Source organism: Sturnira hondurensis, unplaced genomic scaffold, assembly GCF_014824575.4.
Source record: "Sturnira hondurensis isolate 20B ecotype Veracruz unplaced genomic scaffold, ASM1482457v3 Scaffold0005220, whole genome shotgun sequence".
NCBI classification, from domain to species: domain Eukaryota; kingdom Metazoa; phylum Chordata; class Mammalia; order Chiroptera; family Phyllostomidae; genus Sturnira; species Sturnira hondurensis.
Genome location: NW_028077851.1, coordinates 4,078,270 through 4,101,953, shown reverse-complemented (window position 1 = coordinate 4,101,953; position 23,684 = coordinate 4,078,270). Strand labels below are relative to the sequence as shown.

Genomic DNA, 23,684 nt, shown 5'->3' with positions numbered 1-23,684 from the left:
TGCCAGGTCATATGGGGCAGAACTACGGGACCACTATGGAGGCCACAGAAACTGCAGTCAGGGACAGCCTCCCAAATCAAATGGCTGTATTTTCCAAAAATAGATTTTATAGCACTCTAATTTACCAAAAAAAGCTATAAAACTCATATTTACCAGGACGCACACGTCAAATAGGGGCATCACTTCCCATTAGCGTACATATGTACAGGGAGGTCAGTGGCTCCGGTGCCCCTGTACGTACAGGTTCACCCCCACACATGTGCCACCCATAGACATGCTGGTGCCCGGATTCATGTTCACAGCTTGAGGACTCTGTCAGGGGCCACAGGGCTGCCGTCCTCCATGGAGGTGTCACTCAGTTCACTGGCATCCCTGTCCCAGGCCTCCCGGTCCTTGTCTTCTCTATCCACGCTCCATCTATACCTCAGGTCCAAAATGTCCTCATGTGAATCCAAGTTTCTGCTGTTATGGAAGCTGAGCACTCCTGGTGCCTTCCCCCTACTTCATGGGCAAGTGTGAGCTTCCAAATATGGGACCATGGCCGGCCAGGGCCTCTCTGAAGGCCGAGAAGGACGCACCCTGCAAAGGCAGGCTCAGCCTGGGGCTGAAGAGGCCGGCCGGCTTGGCCCCCCAGGAGACACTACTCCCAAAGTGGGATAACTGTGTGGAGAGCAGCGGGGAGAAGCCTGTGAACACCAGGCTCTTGTTGGCGGTGCACCCTGGCCCTGGCTCTCTGGCCCCTGCTCCCTCTCGCTCCCCAGGACCCTGATCCACAGAAGTCCCTGCCTTCTGAGCTCAGTGTCTACTTGCTGTGCAGCTAACTCTGGTCAACCAAGTCACCCCACAGGGGGTGAGGCCGGCCTGGGGCCCTTCCCTCCCTGCCTGCTCCCGGCTCCGAGTCAGTGTGCTCTGGCTCCAGGAGGTCACGGGCAAGGTCCCACTGGGGCTTCCTGCCCCCTCACCCGCTTCCGCATGTTTGGACAGCTGACTGAAAGCACTGTTCCTAGTGGCAGGCCCGGCCCCTCCTGGTCTCTGGTCTTTGTGAAGATAAAGATTTCTCCTACCTGTGGGTGCCCCTCTGGCAGACACAGTCCCACTGGGGCTCCTGGGTGGTGCCAGCAGGCCTCTGGACCTCTGAGCAGGGGGAAGGCACGTCTGCCCCTTGTCCTTACGCCGCCGAGGGGTGCCTCTGCCCCTCTGGCTCCACCCGCACATGCTGGACTGAAGAGCCAAGCCTGAGGCTGCACGCCAGCCCCTCCTTGAATTTCTGAACGGCTCGCAGACTCAAGCTGAACGCTGTCGTCACTGTCCACAGAACTGCTGTCCTCAGACTGAGAGCTGGGCCTGCTGGCTGAGTCGTGAAGGTGGCTGGCCTCTGCCTCGCTGGAGCACAGACACCCTTTGCAGGCTCTCCACTGTGGCAGGAGGGCCAGGGGCGTGTCTGCGGGCCCTGTCCTGCCAGGCTTTGCTCTCTCTGTCTGGCTGCAGAAGATGCTGGAAGGTTTCCTCAGAGAGTCCTTCCTGCTGTCCCTTTTGGAGTTTGACAGGCAGCTTTTCAGCAAGGGTAGACTTCTCTCCTTCCAGCCTCTCCAGAAGCCACCCTGCTGACCTGACCCAGGGCCTGAATCTCAGTGGTGCTGAACCTGACCTCCTTCCTGCACACGGCTCTGGGGTCCCTACACTGCTTCTTGAGCCTTCATGTGAATCGTAGCAAGTCCTCCATGGTGGTGTCCAGTCCTCATCACTGTCCAGTGAGCTGGTCTTGTCGTCAGAGCTCTCCTTGTCCACACTCCTCATCTCTTGCCTTTTTGTGGCCTGATGACACATGACCCCTCACTTCAGGGGTCATGTGTTCACCACCCAGCCTGACAGTCCTGCAGGGGAGAGGCTGCCCCCTGGCTTTACCCTCCCTTCCAGGGGCCTCACTGGCTTTTCCCTGGCCAAGGTCAGTGTCCAAGGCACCCTGCTTCACCGTGTGTCTTATTTTCTTAGATGTGGACAACCACACGGTGTTGCTGCCTCCCCTCCACTTCCTTTGGTGGCTCAATGACAGGTCCAGTGTTTTAGAGACAGGGCCTTGGGGCCACCCGCCTGCCCATTGGGGCCCGGTGACAGCAGTGGACTCTGAGCAGACTGCAGGCAAGTGTCCATTCTGGCCAGCAAACTCCCTGACTGTGCCCTCAGTACCAAAAATGTCTGTATCTCCTGCTCTGAGTCCACAGAACTAAATGTGGCAGTCTGAGTGGCAAGGCACATGGGGACAAGTGAGCAGGCTGGTGGACAGGGGCATGTCACCACCCTCCCCAGAGGCCAACAGGATGTCTTCAGTGCACAGTAGCTTGGTGATTGTCTGTCCACATGAGGACTGGTCTAGAAACTTGCTCTTGGCACCTCTGTTTGTGAGCGGGCAGAGAGGGACAGGAGCTTTGGTTTCCTTTGGTGGCTTGGAAGGATGGTTGGGGTCAAGGCCACCCAGGCCAAGGTCCGTGGCCTTTGAGGCTACTGGCTTCTTCTTGTCTGGCGTTTTCCTGTGGATTTTTAAAAAGGTTTTATTTATTTATCTTTAGAGGGGAAGGGAAGGAGAGAAGGAGAGAAATATCAATGTATGGTTGCCTCTCATGTGTCCCCCACTGGGGACCTGGCCTGCAACCCAAGCATGTGCCCTGACTGGGAACCGAACCCACGACCCTTTGCTTCACAGGCCCGTGCTCAATCCACTGAGCCACACCAGCCAGGGCTGAACGAGACTTTTTGTGGCGTGGCTGGTGCTACAGGCAGGGAGGTTGGGCTGCTCACCACTGCCCCACGGGAGTTTCTGTGGTGGGTCCCCACTTTCCTCCTTTCTTTTCTCCAGCAGGTCAAGCTACACGGCCACCACCATGCAGCTGGACCCCTGGCATGGCCTCGTGGATTTGTGTGAGCATAGAACTTAACACACAAAGAAGCTACAAGCTGTAGTACAAAGGCCACTGAGCTGCCACTCCCGCCACCATCTGCGTCTGCCCTCAGGGCGGTCTGCTTTTCTTTGGCCTGGTTGTTTCATTCCCAACCTTTGTCTAAGCATTACAGCAGCACAGCTGCTTTACTTTTACTTAGTATCCTTACTCTGCAGAGCTTGGTGCCCCCAACAGTAGTTAGTTTTGACTACAAAGCTAGTAGTCACCCCTTCAATCAGCTGGATACCCAGCTGATAGCTTCTCAAAGCACACCTGGAAGATAGAAGTTTCTAAAAGTTGCTTTACTCATGAAGACAGCAAGGCACCAGGAGATTAACAGGTTTGCATATTTACCCAATTCTGGTGTAGTGCTCCTATGGGTCACGCATCTGTTCTAAGTACTTGGCAAATAGTAACCCATATAAACTTCATAACAGCCCTATGAGATGAATATTGCTATACGTTCCTTTTAAAGATGAGGAAAACTATGCACAGAGAGGTTAGGCAACTTGCCTAAGGTCACACAGTAGTTAAGCCAGGATTTGAGACCTGGCAGACTGGTTCCACAGTCCAGGTGCTACGCTGCCTCTCCCAAAGCTTATTCTTAGGTTTCCAAAGGCTGCTTCTATTTCGGGATCAACCAGAGAAAATGATTGAAAGCAACTTTAGGCTAGACTAACGAGCCATGGTCTGCATGATGGGAGAACAAGGCCAGATATAGCAGGATGCACTCTGTGCTGCAATCAGTGGTCTGATGAAAGCCAGCCCAGGGTAATGCAACCCACAGATGGAAGAAAAACTTTGTTCTCGCTCTTGGTGGGACGCGCAGAATAGGTCAAAGGCAGCACTGAGCCTGAAACACAGATCTGGTGGCCCCACCATTTCATGCTCACAGTCTCTCGGCTTGAGCACACACCTATTTCAAGAGGGAAGATTTTAGAATCCATTTTCCCACATTGGCTAATAGAAAGAGATGCTCATACTCACCATTATTCATACACCTCACTGTGGACTCAAGAGACCCATGTTTCCATGAAAACACGACCGCGCATCTTTCAATGAACTTCCCTTGGGGTCCTGTCATGAGTGCGTGCATCTTGTCTTCCATATTTACAAAATGCAATGCTAATGTTAAAATCCCTTTTTGACACCTCATTGTTTCTAGGACAAAGGTCTAAGTCCTCAGTGAGGTCTAAAAGGACAGCGATGATCTACCGTCAAACTTGTTTCCATTTCTAAAAGCAGCTTCGACCTGGGACTGCACCAGGCATGCCCCCTCCTGCCCTTCCCCACCGTTGGTCAGTGCAGCTCAGTGGTCAGATCATGTTTGCAAGGCTTTGCTTCGGCCTTCCTTGACCACCCTCAGCTCTCCACAACACTCTTTACAATGGCAATGTATTCATCATATGTATAATCATATATATATAACTTATCCATTTAATATCTATCCCTCAGATCACAAGCTCCATGACAGCCATCATGTCCCTGACACCTATAACTGCCTGGTTTATAGGTGTTCAGTATGCACTGTGAAATGAATGAATGAATGAGTGAGTGAATATTCATGGATGTTTGCAACGGGCTGACATAACCAAGTCCTTCCTTGGCTTCAGTGTGCTGTGGCAAAAACAAAAAGGAATATGGGTTTTCTTAAATAAAAATAATTGTTTCATATGTAATCAATGATGTCTGGCATCTATACTGCTCTTTCTGTAATGAGAAATTTTCAAACATCCACAAGAATACGGAGAAGAGTACCATGAACTCCTATGTGGGAACCACCAACTTGAACCATTGCCAGCTGGTGATCTGTCTTATTTCCTCTGTAGCATCGCACAAACTGCCTCGGCATGGCCACCATCGGGACCAGGTTATGGAAAAGCTGCTCCCACACATCATATTATATCAGCCATTAAACTTCAGTGTGCATCTGCAAAAGATACGGTTTTTTAAAGATTTTATTTATTTATCTTAGAGGGGAAGGGAAGGAGAGAGGGAGAGAAATATCAATGTATTGTTGCCTCTCATGAGCCCCCCCCCCCCGGGACCTGGCCTGCAACCCAGGCATGTGCCCTGACTGGGAATCAAACCATGATCGTGTGGTTCACAGGCCTGCGCTCAATCCACTGAGCCACACCAGCCAGGGCGGAACAATTCTTTAATATCACCAAACATGCAGTCAGTGTTTAAATTGCCCAAATTATCTAATAAATATCTTTAAAAAAAACCAGGATTTTGGGGGGGAGTTGGTTTTTTGTTGTTGTTGTTGTTGTTGTTGTTGTTGTTTTACAGTTTCACGGCCAGGATCCATAGGTCTCTTATCTCTCTTAACATAGGAGAGTTCCCGTGTCCTCCTTTTTTAAAAAAAAAAAAATCTTGCCATCGTTTATTCAAGATGCTAGGACATCTCTCCTGTAAGGTATTCCCAATTTTTCATTTTATAGATTGCAGTCCTTAAGCTGCAGGAAGCCCAGACACTTGGTGGGGTTCCCCTGTGATTTGGAGGCAAAAACATTCTGGAGGCGGTAAGTTGGGGCAGGAGGGTGGGGTTACTGGTTGATCAGGGTTTTCTCAATTTGATCCAACATTTGATCAAGTTCTTCAACAGCTAGGTCCATTATCTCCTTGGCGGTTGCAAGGTGGGGGTATTAAACTTCTCGGGCTCTTTTTAATTTATTAGTGGAAGGTGTTCTGTAAAGTACTTTCTCTCATCAATTATTTGTTTACCTTGAAATTCAGTTTATACAGGAGAGGCAAGATAAATGCTTGACTCTTTCCCTTTACCAGATTTTGGAATAAGTACAATCAGGTAGCTCTTTGCTTCTAGATCTTTCCAGTGACAAGAATTACGGTGTATATTTTTAAGGGGGAAATAGTCATGATTTTATACTGCTATGTCTGATTCAAAATCAGGACTACTTGGTTTTTACTTCCTTTGATTTCATATTTGTGTCTCTTTTATGCTGAAAATGTTGGTTCCTAATGTCATTAACAATTACACATTCACTTTACCCACAGTCTCAAATAACAATGACACTGATAATTGAAAACAATGTAAAGCGTTTTGGCGCAGTGTTATTCAATAACCCTGGCTCATTCTCTGTGGGGTTAGAGAACTTAGTATATGGTTGAATCCATTTTCTTCATCTTGTCTCCATTTTTATTATGTTTTGTTTTATGGTTATGGAAAACATTTGTACCGTTCCAAAGTCAAAATAGGGCCTAGCCATAATCCTTCTGCCAGCATGGAGCCCAGCATATTAGAAACACTCAAATATTCATTGACTTTTATGACCTATGTTCTATCCTTGGGGGATGTTTGTTTCTTTGTGCTGTTATCATCACCCGTGTCACGTTAACTCACGTTGACCATTCGAATCAACAACTAGAGCCAAAAGGCTTTTCCCATTGACCTCCCAACATTTACTTGGGAAACCGATTTTTGGGTCCTAGCTCAAGTAGAGAGGGCAGCACTGTGCAATCGTTACAGTATCTCTTAAAGACAAGTTAGCGGCAGAGCCATTTATAGAAACCAGATGCTCTGTCTTTTTACTCAACCACACTGTTAATCTCTGTCATCTCGTGTATAGAACGAAGGCCGCACCGGCAGGACCGGACGCAAGGTAGAATTGGCCTGCACGATTTCCAATCGTACACGGCTAATCTGTGGGGCTTAATCCAAGAGGGATCTTTTCACGAGGGGCCCGGGAGACCAGTCCCCACTTTCCCACACCAGAGTCCTCGGTTCCGCAACTCCGTCCCCGCCCGCCACCTGGCGACCAAAAGGCCCTCCTTGTCGCCCCACTCCCGCAAAGACACCAAATGGGCGGCCGCGATCTCCCAAGTGGGCGGGGCAAACCCGGAAAACGGTTCTGGTTGGTCCGCGGCCCGGCGCGGCGTATGACGTCTTTCTGCTCCGTCCCTTCGCGTAGTGGTTAAGGCGTGGCGTCCATTCGGGGCGCCTGAAGGAGACTGGGAGACAGCTGGGTCGTGCGACTTGTGTCGTCGGGAGTCCTCGCAGTCACCGCTACTGCCCCCGGTCCATGAGGAAGATGCTCGCCGCCGTCTCCCGCGTGTTGTCGGGCGCTGCCCAGAAGCCGGTGAAGTGGCGTGGGCGGTCGGGTGTGGGGAGCTAGCGGGGCCGGGGGACGCGGAGAGCGGGCCGGGCCTCGGGACACTAGTGTGCCTCTGGCTAGGCGCGGCGGGTGCTTCTGGAGCCGCGAGTCTTTGCTTTGCTTCCTGGTGGTGACCTCGGCTCCGCTTCTCGCCCCTGGAGGAGCGGTTGCTGGGGCCACCTACGCCAGCGGGGTGGGGATGGGAGTTCTACGAAGTCCGCGCTGGTTCCAGGCGCGGGCTTGTGTGTGCTCCAGAAGTGCCCGTGATTTTACTGCAAGCAGAAGAGGGGCCCTTGGACTTTCTCGAGTCTCCAGTTGACCACCCCCCTGACCCATTCATTTTTAGTTTTCCTAACTACATTCCTCTTGACCCAGAAGCCATGTAGTATGTTAAGAGCATGGAATCCGGAGACTGATCCGGTTCCTTCAGTCACCAGCCTCACCGTTTACTAACCTTGTGACTTTGAGCAAGTTCGCTCTCTTTGTAAACATCCCCGTGCTCAGTTTCCTCATTTCTAAAATGGAGATAAATACCCCGTGCATTTGTCGCGAGGCTTAAACGATGTGAGCGATTGTGTAAACGTTTCCAAATAGTACCTGGTACATAATAGGGGTAATTTGTATTAAGTATTGTTATAATTTGAGTGCCCACTTTGATATATACATTTGTTTTTTTTTTCAATTTTTTTATTTAATTATTTTTCAAGTACAGTTTTCTGTCTATTACTCCCATCCCATCCCACCCCCCCATCCTCCCCCCTCCCTCCCATTTCCACCCTTCTCAGTTGTTGTCCATGTATCCTTTATATAGGTTCCTCTAAATCCCTCCCTTATTTCCGATATATACATTTGTTAAACTCTCGCTCTGTTCTGTGGAGGGTTCAGACAAGGTCAGCCTTCCCAGAAACGTTCTTCCCCTTTCCTCACTTTCTTGGCAGTGAGTTCCAGAACTGTGTAGCAAAACGTGGAGAAAAGCCTTCTGCCGCGCGCGCACGCGCGCGCGCGCACACACAGACACACACACACACACACACACCCACCACCCCCATTAAAAGTAGCTAAAGAAATCCGCGGTGCTGCTTGAGAGGGTGGGGTCAGAAGTTAGCGCTATTTCTGGCTCCAGCGTTCAGCGTTCAGCGTGCCTAATGCCTAAGCTTCTAGCAGTTTGACCTCTAAGCACAGGAAGGTAATATGTCTTGCTGTAACTGCAGGCAGGCTTTGACTTGCAATTCTGGCTCTAGAAACTCTCCCAGAACTTTGTGTCAACTCTCCCAGAACTTTGTGTCAACTCTCCCAGAACTTTGTGTCAACTCTGCTTAGTAGGGGCAGAGATGGTCAAAAGGTGGGAAGTGTACCGCTCGCTCTAGGACTGCTGTTGACTGAAATGACTACAAAACGCAGTTTGATTTATCAGTTGTTAAGAGTTTAAATTGTAACTAGAGCTTCCTGAAGGAGAAGTGCATTTCACCATCATGTTTTTCTGCATTTACACATGATGTAACCAACATTTCTTGAGCTCTTAATATGTGCCAGGCACGAAGCCTGGTATTTCACATGTTTTATCTCATTTAATTTCCACAACAAGTTTTCAGTTGAATGCAAGTCATACAAACATGTATTCTGTATTGTGCTCAGTTTCAAGGATTACATTCAAGAGGAAAAGCTTTGATAGAATATTTTGTAATCATCTGCAGGAAAAGGAAAACTTGTGTGTGAGTTTTCAAATCATTTGCCTCTGTGTCTCTCTGTGTGAACAGAGAAGTCATGATTTAAAAGCAGCCTAATACCCTCAACTGTCCAGAATACTCCTAGTTGTGTTTTTCCAATCTTCCAGCAATGTAATGCAAATTGCACTTCATCTTTGCTTTAGTAAAACTGTGGCCTCTTCAGAAATCATATAATATAGCCCATATGAAATAGAAATGAGTTTTGAGGTGCAGTGATCTGTTAACTACATAAAACAAGAGTGGACTATAACTTTATTCAGTCAAAAATTCTTATTGAGAGAAGACTATTGTAGTGGAATGGAAATGGATTCCCCGTGTTGAATATTTTTTTCTTTTTTATAAGGATTAGAGACAGTGAAAGAGTTAATGTTCCTTCCTTTGAGCCACGCCTCTTTTGGCTACTTTGTATATTTTTCCTGTTGCCTGCACATGGCATTAATTATATTAAGGCACAGAGGAAAACAGTGTTAAACAATTATGTATTAACTCTAGATAATGTGTCTGTGCACGAAACCCTGTTTAATAGCTCGCCCTTCCCGCAACAGAAGAAATCAGCTAATCAATGTTTTTATAAACTATAGTAATTCCCAGTGTGCTCAGTCTACTTTGGGCCCTTGGGTCTAGTGTGCACATTCAGCATTAGATTTTGGTTGTGTTAACACAGGCTACTGACTGGGTAGAGCAGTCTTGCTTGGAGGTCCTTGCTTTTTCATTACTGAATATTTTGTGCCATTTCCTTCTGTCCAGCAAATTTTCTATTGAAAAATTAGCTGACAGGGAGCTCCTCTGTAGGTAACCGCTTATCTCTTGCTGCTTTTAAGATCCTTTTTTTTTTTTGTCTTTAACCTTTGGCATTTTACTTATGATGTGTCTTGGTGTAGACCTCTTTGGGTTCATCTTGTTTGGGACTCTCTGCCCTTCTTGGACTTGCATGTCCATTTCCTTTACCAGGTTAGGGCAGTTTTCAGTCATTAGTTCTTTGAATACGTTCTCTATCCCCTGTTCTCTATCCTCTTATTCTGATATCCCTATGATGTGAATGTTGGTATAATTGATGTTGTTCCAGAGGTCCTGTACACTATCCTCATTTATTTTTTTGGATTCTTTTTTGCTGTTCCGATTGGGTATTTTCTGCTACCTTGTCTTCCAGATTGGTGATTCAACCCTTTGCTTCATCTGACCTGCTGTTGATTCCCTCTAATTTATTCATTTCTGACTGTTTAAATGTTTTCTATCTCCATTTTTACGTTTCCCCTTTCTCTGAGTTCTCACTGAGTTCATCTGCTCTTTCCCTGAGTTCATGTAGAATCTTTCTAACCAGTGTTTTGAACTCTGCACCTCGTGGATGGCTTGTCTCCACTTTGTTTAGCTCTTTTTTGGGAGTTTTGTCCCGTTCTTTCATTTGGGCCAAGTTTCTTTGTCTCCTCATGTTGGCTACCTCCCTGTGTTTGTTACTGTGTATTGGGTAGATCTATGTTTCCTTGGCTTGGTAAGGTGGCCTTATATAGTAGCTGTCTAGTGAGGTTATGAGCCTCCTTGGTCACCTGAGCTGGGTGCTTCTAGGGGTGTCTCTTGTGTGGGTTGTGTGCCCTCCTATTGTAGGTGAACCTTGATTGCTGTTGGCACATGGGTTGGTGGGATTGACCCTCAGGCTGACTGGGTGTTGAGTGGACATGACTCCATTGGATGAGCTGTTGTGTGGGGCCTGACACCACGGAGCACGAGTCATTTTAACGGAGCTCTGGTGCCAGCTGAGTCCACCCTTTGGGTGTAGTGTTTGTGGGGCTGGTTGGGTGGTGCTGTGGTGTGGTTTGAAGCCAGCCACCCAGAGGGTCCTGGAGCCTCTAAGGAGGAGTTCTGGTGTTACCCAAGTTCAGCCACCACTTTTACCCAGCTTGGGGCTGTCTGGTAGGAGCTACAGAGTAATGTGCTGTTGATCGTCTCTTGTGCTGGGCTTGGAGACCCTTGGGAGAGGGTCCTCCATGAACCAAGGCTGCCTGCCACTACTGTTTGGTTTAGGATCCTTTGCTGGGTACCACTATGTGTACTGAAGCCAGCTGCCACTTGTGCTGGGTCTATGGCCACTTAGTTGAGTCTATGTTCCAACCCAAGACTGGCTGCTGCTTATGCAAGGTTTGTGGCTACCTGGTGGGAGTTACAATTCAAGTCGAGGCTATTCTTCACTTATGTTGGGCTACGGGTAGCTTAGCAGGAGGTACAGGGCACGCTGAGGCCAGCCACTGCTTGTTTAGGGTTCAGACCTAGGAAAGTCTGAAGTATGAGCTTGGGCAGGCTGCCATGCGGACGAGCCACTGGAAGAGGTTCTGGCCAGGTGTGCAAGTTGGGTCGGGAGGGGTCTCAGGGAATCACTAAGGCTCTGTGAATTTTGTTAGCCAGATTAATAGAGGGCTCGGATTTGAAGCCCCCTCCACTGGGCTGGCTGTGTGGGGAGAATGCTCTACCAAGGAACAGTGATACGTGTCAGTATTTCTGTTCTGGAGAGAGCTGTCCCTACTTTGCCCCTCCAGTCCTCACCCTGAAGCTAATAAGTTTAGTCCCCTCTGTGCCCCTGGTACTCTGAGCTACTGCCTTTGCACTGGAGCCCAGAGCAAGTGAGTTCGTCAGCAAGTGAGACTGCCTGTGGGCTCATGAAGACCTACAGTGTCTGGGTCTCCAGTAGCCCTCCATGCGCTGTAGTCCCTGCTGATTTTCACAGCCAGATGTTATGGGGACTTCTCTTCCCAGCACTGGAACCCTGGGCTGGGGACCCCGATCAGGCTGGAACCCCTTGCTCCACAGGGGGATCTCTGCAGCCGAGTTTTATCTGACATGTGGGTGTGGGACCTGCCTGTTCTGTGGCTCTGCCCCTCCTACCAGTCTCAACGTGGCTGCTTTTTGAATTCCGTAGTTGTAGGACTTCTGATCCCCTCATCTTCAGGTGGTTGTCCATGATGGTGGTTCTGTAATTCAATTGCAGTTTTGATGGGGTCATAGGTGGAGGTGAGCACAGCATTTCCCTACTCCCCTATCTTTAGTGGAAGTCCAAAATAATTTCTTAACTGCCAAAAAATACTGTTAACACATCTGTTTCACGATTACAAAACATAATCTTTCATTTGTCACTTCACCCCTCTCAGCTCCATTTCTTCCCACACTTCTCAATATTCTTCACTTATTCTTAGGTGTATTAATGGGTTTTACCTGTAAGTTAACAAAGCATTTATTTCTAGGATCTCAGCTTTTTTTCCTCTTAACAACATCATTGTCTTTACTGGTTGGCTTTATTAGATAATGGTGTACTTATGTATGAGGAGATAGGATGTAGTTTCCAGCTTGCAGGCTTGCACACTTGGAGGTACACTTATCAGGTCAGACTTAACTCTCCTCACTAAGATCAAGTCCAGTGCTAGTTTGATGACTATGAACATATCAAAAGTATTTTTCGTGGTGTCTGAAGGATGTGCTTCGAATCTCCATGGGGAAAAAAATCATGTTGGTCTATACATTCAGTGTGTGAAAATTTGGCAGAATGTGGCTAAAGTAGTTCATTAGTTCAGTGTTTGTGGTCTAACCTGGGCCTTGGCCATCATGTAGAGTACTTGGCTGCAAGCAGGTGTGTTCGATTACAAGAATGGAAGGAAACATTTCTCCCAGCTTTTTACCGTCAAGCAGTGATGGGCACTCAGACATCAAGACGGGAGGGAACACTGTTGTCAGCAATGACTCTCCCTCCTGGGGCCTCAGGAGGCCCCTACCCAAGGCATAGGCCGCTCAAATTCTAAACTATCCCTCAAGTCTGTGATTTCTAAGCCAGGGAGTGCTAAGTATCTTTTCTTTTGTTTTACACATTTTTCACTAATGTATTTATCTCATACTTTAAGTAGTTTGAAATATTTTTCTTATAGATCCATTTCATGGAAAACTGATTTGCCTGAAATAGAGATTGAATTATAGTTGTACTTGAAGAATGATTCTGAAAGTGAGACTTACCCTTGCTCAGTATATCTGTTTATGACTAAAATAGCATAAATGAACAACACCCACAGATTATCTAATCTCTTCAACTTGGCCATCCACTTCATTATCTTCTGATTGTAATTTCTTCAAAAACAAAGTGGCTAAGTGGATTGGTTTGGCTTTTGGCCTCCATTCCCTTTCTGCTGTTTCCTTCCGATAGGGGCACAATCGCATTTCATGGGTCAAAGGATTCCTTTTGGAGGACAAGCTCTTAATGCAGTGAATAGAAGCGAGATAAGCCAGTAACCATTATGGGGCTGATTCAGGTTCTAGGACTGTATCCTGATAGCTGATGAATAATAATGACTTTTAAAATAACTGACAATAAAAATACTGATATATTTGTATATTTTGGTCTTTCTAGGCGAGCAGAGTGCTGGTGGCATCCCGTAATTTTGCAAATGATGCTACATTTGAAATTAAGGTCAGTTAATGAAGCTATTAACTTTGTGTTAATAACTTTTCCCCTGGTTCAGTTTGGAATATGCCATATTTTGCTGTGTATAATGTGCACCCATGTTTTTGGCCCAAACTTTCAGGAAAAAAATCTTTCATTTTAATTCAATTATTTATTTATTTATATTTAGAAAGAAAACCAATGATCATATTCCAGGGTATTATTTTGCATACAGATATTGTTATTGCTTTCTAGAGTTACACTTTTAATGCATGAGCATAAGTTAAATAATTAAAAGCATTTATATAGATACAGAATTAGTACTACCCATTTATAATATGCATCCCTATTTTTCCCTCAAATATTTGGGTAGAAAAGTACACATTGTACATGGCAAAATACAGTAGTTTTACCTTTGAAGTAAAATATTTGATATTCATGCTTTTTCACAATTGTCTTTCAATGCTCTACAATCAAAGGTTCGGAGATGTTTAGCAAAAATTAGAATTTACACTTCTGACTAACAGCTTGCTTGTGTTTTGGGTGGAGAAGCAAACTGAAAAAATTAAAGACTGTAAAGTTTAGAGTGTTATTTGGTAAAACATTTGAATGAGCTGATTCTTCAATACTTCTTCCAAAGTTTGTGTTTCAACCTGTAATTGATTTGATTTCTAGGAGTTTTCAGTGAAAGTCATCCTAGAAAGATTTCCTTCCTCCAAACCCCATCCCATTGCACAGTGAGCTTTATGATGTAAGAAGTAACATCATAAACTTGACTCTTCTTTCTTAGAAGCAATGTGCAGCATTTCTGGTGTACCCTGTGGATTTTGAGTGAAGTCGTATTTGTGATGGAGTTAGATCTTAGAATGGGTTGCCAGTGTTTACACTGTAGTAGCTGGAAGACAACCATTCCCTTTCAGAAGTGTGATCTCCACCGGCTGGAGGAGGGCCCCCCTGTCACAACGGTGCTCACCAGGGAGGATGGGCTCAAATACTACAAGATGATGCAGACTGTTCGCCGAATGGAGTTAAAGGCCGATCAGCTGTATAAGCAGAAAATTATTCGTGGTTTCTGTCACTTGTGTGATGGTCAGGTGAGTGGTAGTTTTGTAATAAAATCGTGTTGTTTAGGAATTTAAGTGTGGCTTGAGCTTAGTGGCTATTACCCTGGCCTGTGCCAGTCTGATGTTTTAGAATAAAAATGAAAATGCAGAGATCTGTTATGAAGCTTATGCTAAAGAACTTATTCATGCACCACATCTCTGATTTCCTGTGCCTTTATGGTATTGTGATCATACCTGTATTGGATATACTTTTGGGGTGAAAGGGTTTTTTGTTTCTTTTGTGTAGGGAGGTGGTTAGACCAAGGTTACAAATTCAGATGCCTACAGGGACCAGCTAAGGTAGAGTAAATGAGTGAAGAAGGCCAGCTATACAAAGTGGAGAGTGGCGACAAGCAGTGGTGATGAGCTAGAATGGGCAGGTCCCCCTTGCAGGGGACATCATAACTTGGTCCCAGCCAGTTGATGCCATATGGAAATATGGGGCTGATGCTTCCTATAGGTCATTTCTTTAAAACAAGAAGTCTCAATTTTCATGTGAGACTCCCTCTATTTTAATACTGGTATTTGATTCAGGCTTCTTTTAAAAACCACCTTACAGAACTAAAGAAAACAACATGTCTGTGCATTGCTAGTGTATGGCTTCTGGCCCAGGCCTTACCCTCCACTCTGTTTCTGATGAAAGATAGAGCCCTGGCCGGTGTAGCTCAGTGGATTGAGCGCGGGCCTGTGAACCACACGATCGCGGTTCGATTCCCAGTCAGTGCACATGCCTGGGTTGCAGGCCAGTTCCTGGCAGGGGACTCACGAGAGGCAACCATACACTGATATTTCTCTCCCTCTCTCCTTCCCTTCCCCTCTAAAGATAAATAAATTTAAAAAAAAGATAGAGCTACTTAGGTTGTTAATGAAGAGTGCAGCTAGGCTAGATGTTCCATGTTAGTCCAGGAAACCTTTTATCCAGGAATGTGTACTGTGTTGACTCACGGCTGCTGCTTCCTTGCAGGAAGCTTGTTGCGTGGGCCTGGAAGCTGGCATAAACCCCACAGACCATCTGATCACCGCCTACCGGGCTCATGGCTTCACCTATACTCGTGGGCTTTCTGTACGAGAAATTCTCGCAGAGCTTACAGGTTTGCTATTAATTTACAGAAGGGGGGTAAAAGTGAGTTAAGTTTTCAAATCTTTCCTAGTAAGATGCTAACTCTCTTGAGTTAATATCAAAGCCTTTTTGAGTTTAAAAAAATAAAAACACCCTCTGCCTTTTGGTACTGTGGAACTCGTGTTGTGCTTTTGAGTGAACTGACCATTTTTGAGGTCATCTGACCCCTCAGGCAAAAGTTTAAAAAGTTAGCTCTATAAAATCAGAATTGTGTTTATTGTCACTAGATCATGCCAGCAGAAATAAAGCGGTCACTGAGTAGAAGCATTTCATGGGATGCAATTTAAATTCTAGGAAAGTTTTTAGTATTCCCTGTCTTTGTCTCCTTTGACTCTTGAACTGTTATCCTAACATGTGAAGGAAATTCAGTGATTAGAGAGCTGGAAAGGTTGGAAAGGTCAAGGACATGTGACCCGTCTGTCCTTTATTATAAAAGGACCTGGAGCAAAGGAGGAATACATGTTTGCGTAGAGGGGCAGGTGCTTATACGATGGAATTGGCCTCCGAGTTCTAATAGATGAGCCTCTAAGTAAACACTTGGATGTGGTTTGGTTTTGTACATTTGGTCTTTGATGCATTTGTGTGTGTGCTGTCATTTGCAGGACGAAGAGGAGGCTGTGCTAAAGGAAAAGGAGGATCAATGCATATGTATGCCAGAAATTTCTACGGGGGCAATGGCATCGTTGGAGCTCAGGTAGCAGAGGATGAGGATTGTGTGCTTTTCTAGATTTGGTCCTGGCTTGTGTCTTTTTTTTTTTTTTTAAGATTTTATTTATTTTTAGACACGGAGGGAGAAAGAGGGAAAGAAACATCAATGTGTGGTTGCCTCTCACGTGCCCCTTTCTGGGAACTTGGCACACAACCCAGGCACGTGCCCTGACTAGGAATCGAACTGGACACCCTTTGGTTCACAGCCCATGCTCCATCCACTGAGCTACACCAGCCAGGCTGGGCTGTGTGTTTACAATAGTTCGTTTCTACGCCAGAGAAGTTTCCTCTGATGTTTTTAGTAGACTTGGGGCTTACAGTGCTTAACAGACCTATTGCTTCCTGCCGTACCATTTGATCATTGAGTAAATAGATTGGGACAATGACTTAAATTTTTTTTTAGGTATTTGTTGTGTTTTGTAAGTGTGCAAAAGCTTCTAGTGGTGGAGCCAGACCTTTACCTTTTTATTTATAGTTAAGCACATTAATTGCTTTCTCACATCCACTTTGCCCTGCCTCTTCCTGCTGTAGACAGTGCAGATGCTGGTGCCAGAGCAGCAGAGGCAGGTGATTAGGTCTCCGGGCTTCGTTAGAATCTAAAGCCAACTTTGGTGGTTACATGGTCCTCCTTGTTTTCATCAGTTAGTGGACAATGAAGTAACAGCGTAAAGTTATGTATATCTAGATTGTTTGGTTTACTTTTACTAATATATTGGTATTTCCACAATTTTTTGGCGTAGGTTTCATTTTTTTTAGCTCTCTAGAATCAGTAGTTGAATCTTTGAGTACAGAAATGCTATTGCTTAATGAAAGTATAATAATTACTCTCTACTGGTACATTTATAATATTTGGGCTGGGTAAGCAGAGACAGGGTTGGGGTAGGGTGGATTTGTAGCAACAGTGTAACTTCTATCTCAGTTTCTGGCCAAGAGTTCAATTTCTGTGCTTCCTTTCATGGTTGTCTGTAATGCTAGGTGCCGCTGGGAGCTGGGATTGCTCTGGCCTGCAAGTATAATGGGAAAGACGAGGTCTGTTTGACCTTATATGGTGATGGAGCTGCTAATCAGGTCAGTATGTGTCTCTTAACTTTTAGTAACGATTAGAGTTTTATTCCCAAAGTGTTGAATATTCATAGGTCAGTTTGCAAAGCATATATTACTAGTTGAAATAGCCATTCACATAGCAAGCTACATTTTGGTTTCATGGCCAGATTAGAGGTTTACCTCTTGGGTGTTTTCTAAGTGCCCTCCAGGGATGCAGTCCTGTGAGGGAGCTCTCCTTTGCTCTACCTCAGTGCTTCACAGAGTCTGTGGGAAGGACCTTTTTATGTTTTAACCCATTGCAAACCGATTCTTAAACCAGCACTATAATGATCAGACTCAGTCCCTTGGAGGCCTTGGCATTGTCAAAGTCCTTTCTGTGCTTCCCTTGTCATGGTCCAAGTTGTCACCAGTCCATGGATGACATTCTGTGAAGCCCTGCTCGGATGCTGATTCTTAGATGCTGGTTCACTCTGGTTATCTGGTGGGTCTCTTAAATTTACAAAAAGCATAAAACGAGGTAGCCACGCATTTATCCATGTTCGTTTTTCCCCTTGGTATAGCCTATACTACTGCCTTGGCCTCCCAGAAACAAGCGGTGGCAGTATTTGGTTTTTCACTTCCCTTAGCTGCAAAAGATAGCGTTTGCTGCTTCTCTAACACTTGCCCCCCAACAGAGAAGATAATTTTGTGTGTTTAAATGCCACCCAGATGCAAATATACAACACCTCCTATACCTGAGAAGACCTTTTGTGTCTCTCTTCCCAGTCAATACCACCCACCTGGACCCACTAGAGTTAACCACTACCCTTACTTCACCGTTACATTAGTTTGCACTCCTTTTCTCAAAAACTTGGTTGTAGAAGGTGAGGCTTTTTATCCTTTATGAAAGCTTTCTCTGCCAGGTACAGCAGGAGCTGTTACGATAATGAAGTCTAGAGAAAAATAGCAAAATGAAGCCATTTCAATTTGTATACTTCCAGGGGCAGATATTCGAAGCTTATAACATGGCAGCTTTATGGAAATTACCTTGTATTTTCATCTGTGAAAATAACCGCTATGGAATGGGGACATCTGTGGAGAGAGCGGCAGCCAGCACTGATTACTACAAGAGAGGCGACTTCATTCCTGGGCTGAGGGTAAGGATGCCGGTCATACCTTTGCTGCTCAGTGCACTAGAGTTTCAGATAAATTGAAGAGTTCTATTTTCTTAGTGTGGGAACAACTGGTGTAGAATTAAAATGGTTTTAGGCAGTTGGACTGATGCTCTGCCCCTTTCGTATGTATTAACAGGTAGATGGAATGGATGTCTTGTGTGTCCGGGAGGCAACAAAGTTTGCAGCGGCCCATTGTAGAGCTGGAAAGGTAAGACTTTTTTGTAGGCTTCTGGACAAAAGATTTCTAATGTTTTCTATAACTTTGTTTAAAAGCATGATCACATGAAAAAATGTGGTTCCCAGCCCCATGTGGAAACAGGGTCAGTGGTATTTAGCATGTGTTGACTCCCAGCCTGACCAAAGCCTAGTCTTGGAATTAGGGAGGTAGATGGTACCCACCACCCAGGGCCTGAACCCCTTATCACAACCTGCTTAGCCCAGTGCTAAGTGCTTCCAATTGGCTGCTGGTGGATGACATAACAAAGAAGAGGTGACAGTTATTGAGAGATTGACATATGTCAGGTAATACACTAAGCACTTTTTATGTATTATCTTAGCACAACTGCGAGATTATTACTGTTTTGCCTGTTTTGTAGATAAGAAACCTGAGGCACAGAACACCACTTAAGGGTGCGTAGGTACTATATATGACCATCAGGATTGGGTCCCAAGTACTTGGACTCAGTATCCCTTTTTAACTGCTGTACCAAACTGCCCAAGGATCCTAGATCCACCTCCCTCCCCTCTGTGTTCAAAGTCGTTGCCTTGTAGGGAACTCTAGTGTAGCATGAGCGACCTACCTGGTGGTAGCTGGGCCAGCCAGACTCCCAGCCGAGTCATGGGGTCAAGTATCGCGGGGCCTGCCAGCCTCCTGTTACACACTGGCCGGATCTGTGTGCAGCAGGATTGGTTGCCAGCCCGTGAAACACGGCCTGCAATGGGTGTGAGGTGGAAATTCACCTCCCCAGCCAGTCTTTACTTCTCCCACCCTTTTGTACTTTGCAGCACACATAGGGGTTTGCTTTTAATCTTATTTTGTTCGAGTTGATATCAATGTTTTTTCTAGTGTTTAAAAAGGATCAAAATGCTTATGTATGTCACCTGTGACTGGAGGAAAACGACTAGCCTAGTGACCCTGAAGATAAAAGCCATCCCTTTGCTGTTGCCATACCTCTTTCTACTAGGTTTTTCTTCCTTCAACCTAAGCTGTTTTGAAAGGATTGAATGACAGATGCAGTGCTGATGAAACAAACAACTCTTTATTAAACATCAGTCGGTTCTGTAACATGCTAAAAGCCTTTTTGATTCCAAACAAACTGGGACAGGTTCCTGTTTAAAATGAGAAGAATGAAACACGCAATCAGTATTCAACGTGAGAACAGATAACTTCAGAATCAGTCAATAAGAAATTCCAACAATTCACCTGATGTACAGATCTGATGAGCATCTGTTTGATCCTGAAAGAGTGTGCATTTGAGGCCACGGATTGTTGGTGTGCTGCACCTGTGTTCTTACCTAATGTCCCCTGGGTTCTGTTGTAGGGGCCCATACTGATGGAGCTGCAGACCTACCGTTACCACGGACACAGCATGAGTGATCCTGGAGTCAGGTATGCTCATGGGAAATACGAACATGGTGTCTAAAGTAGGGTGCGCTTTGAATGGTGCTATTCGCACAAAAAAGCAAAGCACTGCAACATTTGGCTTAAAGTAATTATTTGAGTGTTGGCGGGAAAGCAGTGTTTCCCAATAAATCGGTTCCAGTATAGAAAGCATTGTGAAAATCTCTACTAGATATGGTATCTACTACATGTTAGATATGTAGAATGTGTCATATGTCACAGAACTTTTTGCTACACTGAGACTGTTCTTACCTACTTCGAACTGTGTTTGCCTCCATGTAGTTACCGTACTCGAGAAGAAATTCAGGAAGTAAGAAGCAAGAGTGACCCTATTATGCTTCTCAAGGATAGAATGGTGAACAGCAACCTTGCCAGTGTTGAAGAATTAAAGGTACTGCCACTCTTGGTTTAAAAGTGTGGTCTCCTTTCTAAGCAAGTCAACTTTTCTCCACACCTGCCACTCCTGGGTGAACTACCGCGTGGGAAAGGATTAGCACAGGACATTAATTAGTGGTCTTGGCAAAGCCTTTAAACGCCCCCAAGAGCACAGTTCTTTTCTTTTTTCCTAGAAGTAGGCTTTGGGTTTTTTTTGTTTTGTTTTGTTTTTTTGTGATTCATAAGTGTTCCATTGCTAGGATAAACATATATATTTAAATGTTGATGTCTGGACTACAAAATATTCCTGGGTATATATCATTGTGTAGCAGTATTTATTATTAGTACTAGAAGAATTAAACTAGCAACAGGATCTGAGTAGAACTAGTTGGTACCTAAACTGTTATCATCTAATTTTTTTAGGAAATTGATGTTGAAGTGAGGAAAGAAATTGAGGATGCCGCCCAGTTTGCAACAGCTGATCCTGAGCCGCCTTTGGAAGAACTAGGCTATCACATCTACTCCAATGATCCACCTTTTGAAGTTCGTGGTGCAAATCAGTGGATTAAGTTTAAGTCTGTCAGTTAGTGGGAGGCTGCGTGTAATGGATGGCTGTACCTTCAGTGGCTATTTGACAGCAACTGTAAGGAACTTTTGTTCTCAACTTTGTGAAGGAGGGAAAACCCACAGAACACATGTAGATTTAAAATAGTAATTGCATGCAGTTTATACAGTTTTGCATTGAGGTTATGTTAGATTTGTATAGGTCTATATAGGTAATACAGATTTTGCTCAGCCTTCCCTTCATATTATATTATTTCCTTAAAATAGTTGTACTCAATTTAGTTGTTCACTATTTTAATAAGTACTTTTTTAGTTACTGAAAGGAAAAACAATTCCTTGTATGCCTGTCCAACTCTGCCACCTTCTTGTGGGCCGGGGAGTTGCTCATTCACTTTTCTCTGGCCCAGCCCCACAGCTAACAGTGTTCCTTAATGTGCACACACGTCTCTGTGAGCGTGTGTGTCAGTGGTGGAAGCCTGCTCACACTCACTACCATTGCTCCTTAATATAACATTTATTATATAACCAGGCAGTGGGTAGAAGGACAATTCCACTTTTAGACTATTTCACAATCATTTCAAAAGCCAAATCACTTAGTTATCTGCATTTATACATTCAGTAAAACAAAGCGGAAGAGAAAATCACTTCAAATGCAGTTAACCAGTACTATTAATGTATAACCTAAAACAATAAAACACTTTAAGAATTCCATAATACTCTGGATGTCAAAATTGGGGCTCACATTCACTGTTCTCAAAATACAGTTCTACTCACCTTTAAAACATGTTGATAAATAGGCATAAGACATGTTGATGATAAAAGGTACAGAACACACTGATTAATAAACGGTGAAAACAAACATTTCATTAACTCTTTAGAACTTGAAGTTTTTGAATTATTCTTCATGGTGTTTTATGTTTCTGTCTGAGAAGCTTTAACAAGAAAGATGTTGGCTCCTTGCTCCCTCTGTTCTCCAGCTCAGCTGACTGCTTAAGCCTCACCCTGGGTGGCTGCGGCCCCGCGAATCTGTCCTCTGTACTGGGAGATTGCAGTCCAGAGCTTGCAGAGGAGCTCATCACTACGAAACAAACAAGAGTCGTCTTTAGAGTCAACCTTTTTAGGAGCCCCTATGGCAAAAAGTGTAGTATATAATTCTAGGCTTGTCTAGATTTGCCACTTGGTGTTGAAAACTTAGCTAAGATAGGAATATGTTGTTTTCATGTATGGAGGTGACACTTGTGCCCCAGCAGGAATGGGACATGATGGCCTTAGAGGTATAGTCAGACCTTGGCTGTCAAACAAAACTTCAGTTCTAGGTTCTTGACCCAACAACCCTTCCATGCTGATACTTGTATGATCAGTTATGCGTCTCTCAGGTGAGAAAGGAGACTGTTTTTAAACAAACTGCTTCCCAAACAGCCTTCCAGAATGAATTAGGTCGGAGAACCCAGGTTCCACTGCATATGCAGGTGTGCTGGCAGATGCGTGTAGAGCAGCCCTTTTAAGAGGACATGGGAACTAGAAAGCAGGCTGCAATTTAAAGAGGGGTTGGCTGTAGCATGGAAGGGGGCGAGATGCTTCCCTTTCACCATCCTACTTCTGACTGTTCCTACGGAGCCCTTATAGCTAGTGCCGCCTTTTGGCTTTACTCGCAACTTGAACCTGGGAAAATCACAGAATTTGGCATTTTCTGACTAAGCATAGGAAAGGGAATTAACTTCAGTGAAGAGGGAAAGGCAGTACCACTTTGTTTTCTATAACTTTGTTTAAAATCATGATCACATGAAAAAAGCTTTGTATTGTACAAAGTGTTCTGAGGCTGTTCTTACCATAGTCCGAGGTATCTGAGGTCTTCCTTAGTGACCTTATTACGAATATCAGAAAGTGTATAACCCACTTTAACAATCTGAAATAAAGATCAAATACATAGAACTTAAGCAGCTGTGTAATAATAGCACAGGAATGGTTTTCTTGGCTATAAATTTACCTTTTCGATGCTATTGGCATCTGCTCCTTGCAGCTGCAACCAGCCTACAAGCTCTTGATCTGGTCTCTGTCCACAAAACCCAGGAAGTGGTGCTGGGGTCTCTGTAATAATTAGAAGTTTGTCTTATTGTGTATTGGTGTGTAACAGTAAAACTTTAATAAAAGTCACCAGTGGATGAAATAAAGTATTCCAGAATGTGTATGTGATGTGAAAAGGAGATGCATTCAACCTGTCTTAGCGGCTCTAATGCATATTATTCAACAGTCCAATTCACTCTCCACAGATGATTCAAATAATCCTTACCTTTGACCTTTAGTTAGTTTGGAACTTGGTTTTCTGCCTATCGCTTTAAATGCTTAGTCTCATCTTTAAAATGTCTTTTCTCAGGAGTCACATCCCTAACTGTACTGGAAGTTCAAAGGAGGAAATAGGTTCCAGGGAGATTTTGTGTCAGACCTCCTCCATTCACATTCCAAGAGGTAGCCAGCAGTAGCCCTGTTTGAGCAGCACAAAATGAACAAGGCAGGTTCACAGAGGTGCAACATGCAGTGATGCACTAATGCACCCTTTTGTAGGTGTGCAGCACAATGAATTTTGACAGGCAGTCATGTGAACACTACCATCAGGATAGAGCAATTTCCACCATCCCAAAAAGCTCTCATGGTTTTTATCGTTTCCCACCCATTCTGTTTGCCTTTAGCAGAATGTTGTATAAGTAGTCTCTATTTGTGAAGTCATATTATGGAGCCTTTTGAGTCTGACTTTCAGCATAACACATTTGCAATCTATCCTGTTTTTGAATGTACCAGTAGTTCC

The 23,684-nt window shown here is 44.9% G+C and overlaps 2 protein-coding genes and 1 pseudogene across 2 annotated transcripts in view; 1 reads left to right on the top strand and 2 right to left on the bottom strand.

Annotated features, from left to right (window-relative positions):
• Window positions 1-296: 296 nt before the first annotated feature.
• LOC118987272 (protein phosphatase 1 regulatory subunit 26-like) lies at window positions 297-4,797 on the bottom strand (annotated as a pseudogene).
• A 2,068-nt stretch (window positions 4,798-6,865) lies between these two features.
• On the top strand, window positions 6,866-23,067 carry PDHA1 (pyruvate dehydrogenase E1 subunit alpha 1). The gene is made up of 11 exons (XM_037046256.1): window positions 6,866-7,036; window positions 13,160-13,219; window positions 14,113-14,286; window positions 15,260-15,386; window positions 16,018-16,109; window positions 17,099-17,191; window positions 18,148-18,303; window positions 18,458-18,529; window positions 19,863-19,930; window positions 20,225-20,333; window positions 20,741-23,067. Exons 1-11 carry the CDS (start codon window positions 6,980-6,982, stop codon window positions 20,903-20,905), a joined length of 1,173 nt encoding a protein of 390 aa, XP_036902151.1. The 5' UTR covers window positions 6,866-6,979; the 3' UTR covers window positions 20,906-23,067.
• MAP3K15 (mitogen-activated protein kinase kinase kinase 15) overlaps window positions 21,580-23,684 on the bottom strand; it is a 93,795-nt gene continuing 91,690 nt past the window's right edge. Inside the window, exons 27-29 of the mRNA XM_037046357.1 lie at window positions 22,869-22,969; window positions 22,711-22,787; window positions 21,580-21,959 (exon numbers count right to left, since the gene is read on the bottom strand). Coding sequence (XP_036902252.1) covers window positions 21,872-21,959; window positions 22,711-22,787; window positions 22,869-22,969 — 266 coding nt within the window. The 3' untranslated portion in view covers window positions 21,580-21,871. The remainder of the gene's footprint in view (window positions 21,960-22,710; window positions 22,788-22,868; window positions 22,970-23,684) is intronic.

Bases quoted from the DNA above. Each gene is read 5' to 3' on its own strand.
- PDHA1 (XM_037046256.1), top strand. From the start codon at position 6,980: ATGAGGAAGATGCTCGCCGCCGTCTCCCGCGTGTTGTCGGGCGCTGCC. The intron at 7,037-13,159 runs GTGAAGTGGCGT...TGGTCTTTCTAG, and splicing joins CGGGCGCTGCCCAGAAGCCG to GCGAGCAGAGTGCTGGTGGC. The intron at 19,931-20,224 runs GTATGCTCATGG...GCCTCCATGTAG, and splicing joins ATGAGTGATCCTGGAGTCAG to TTACCGTACTCGAGAAGAAA.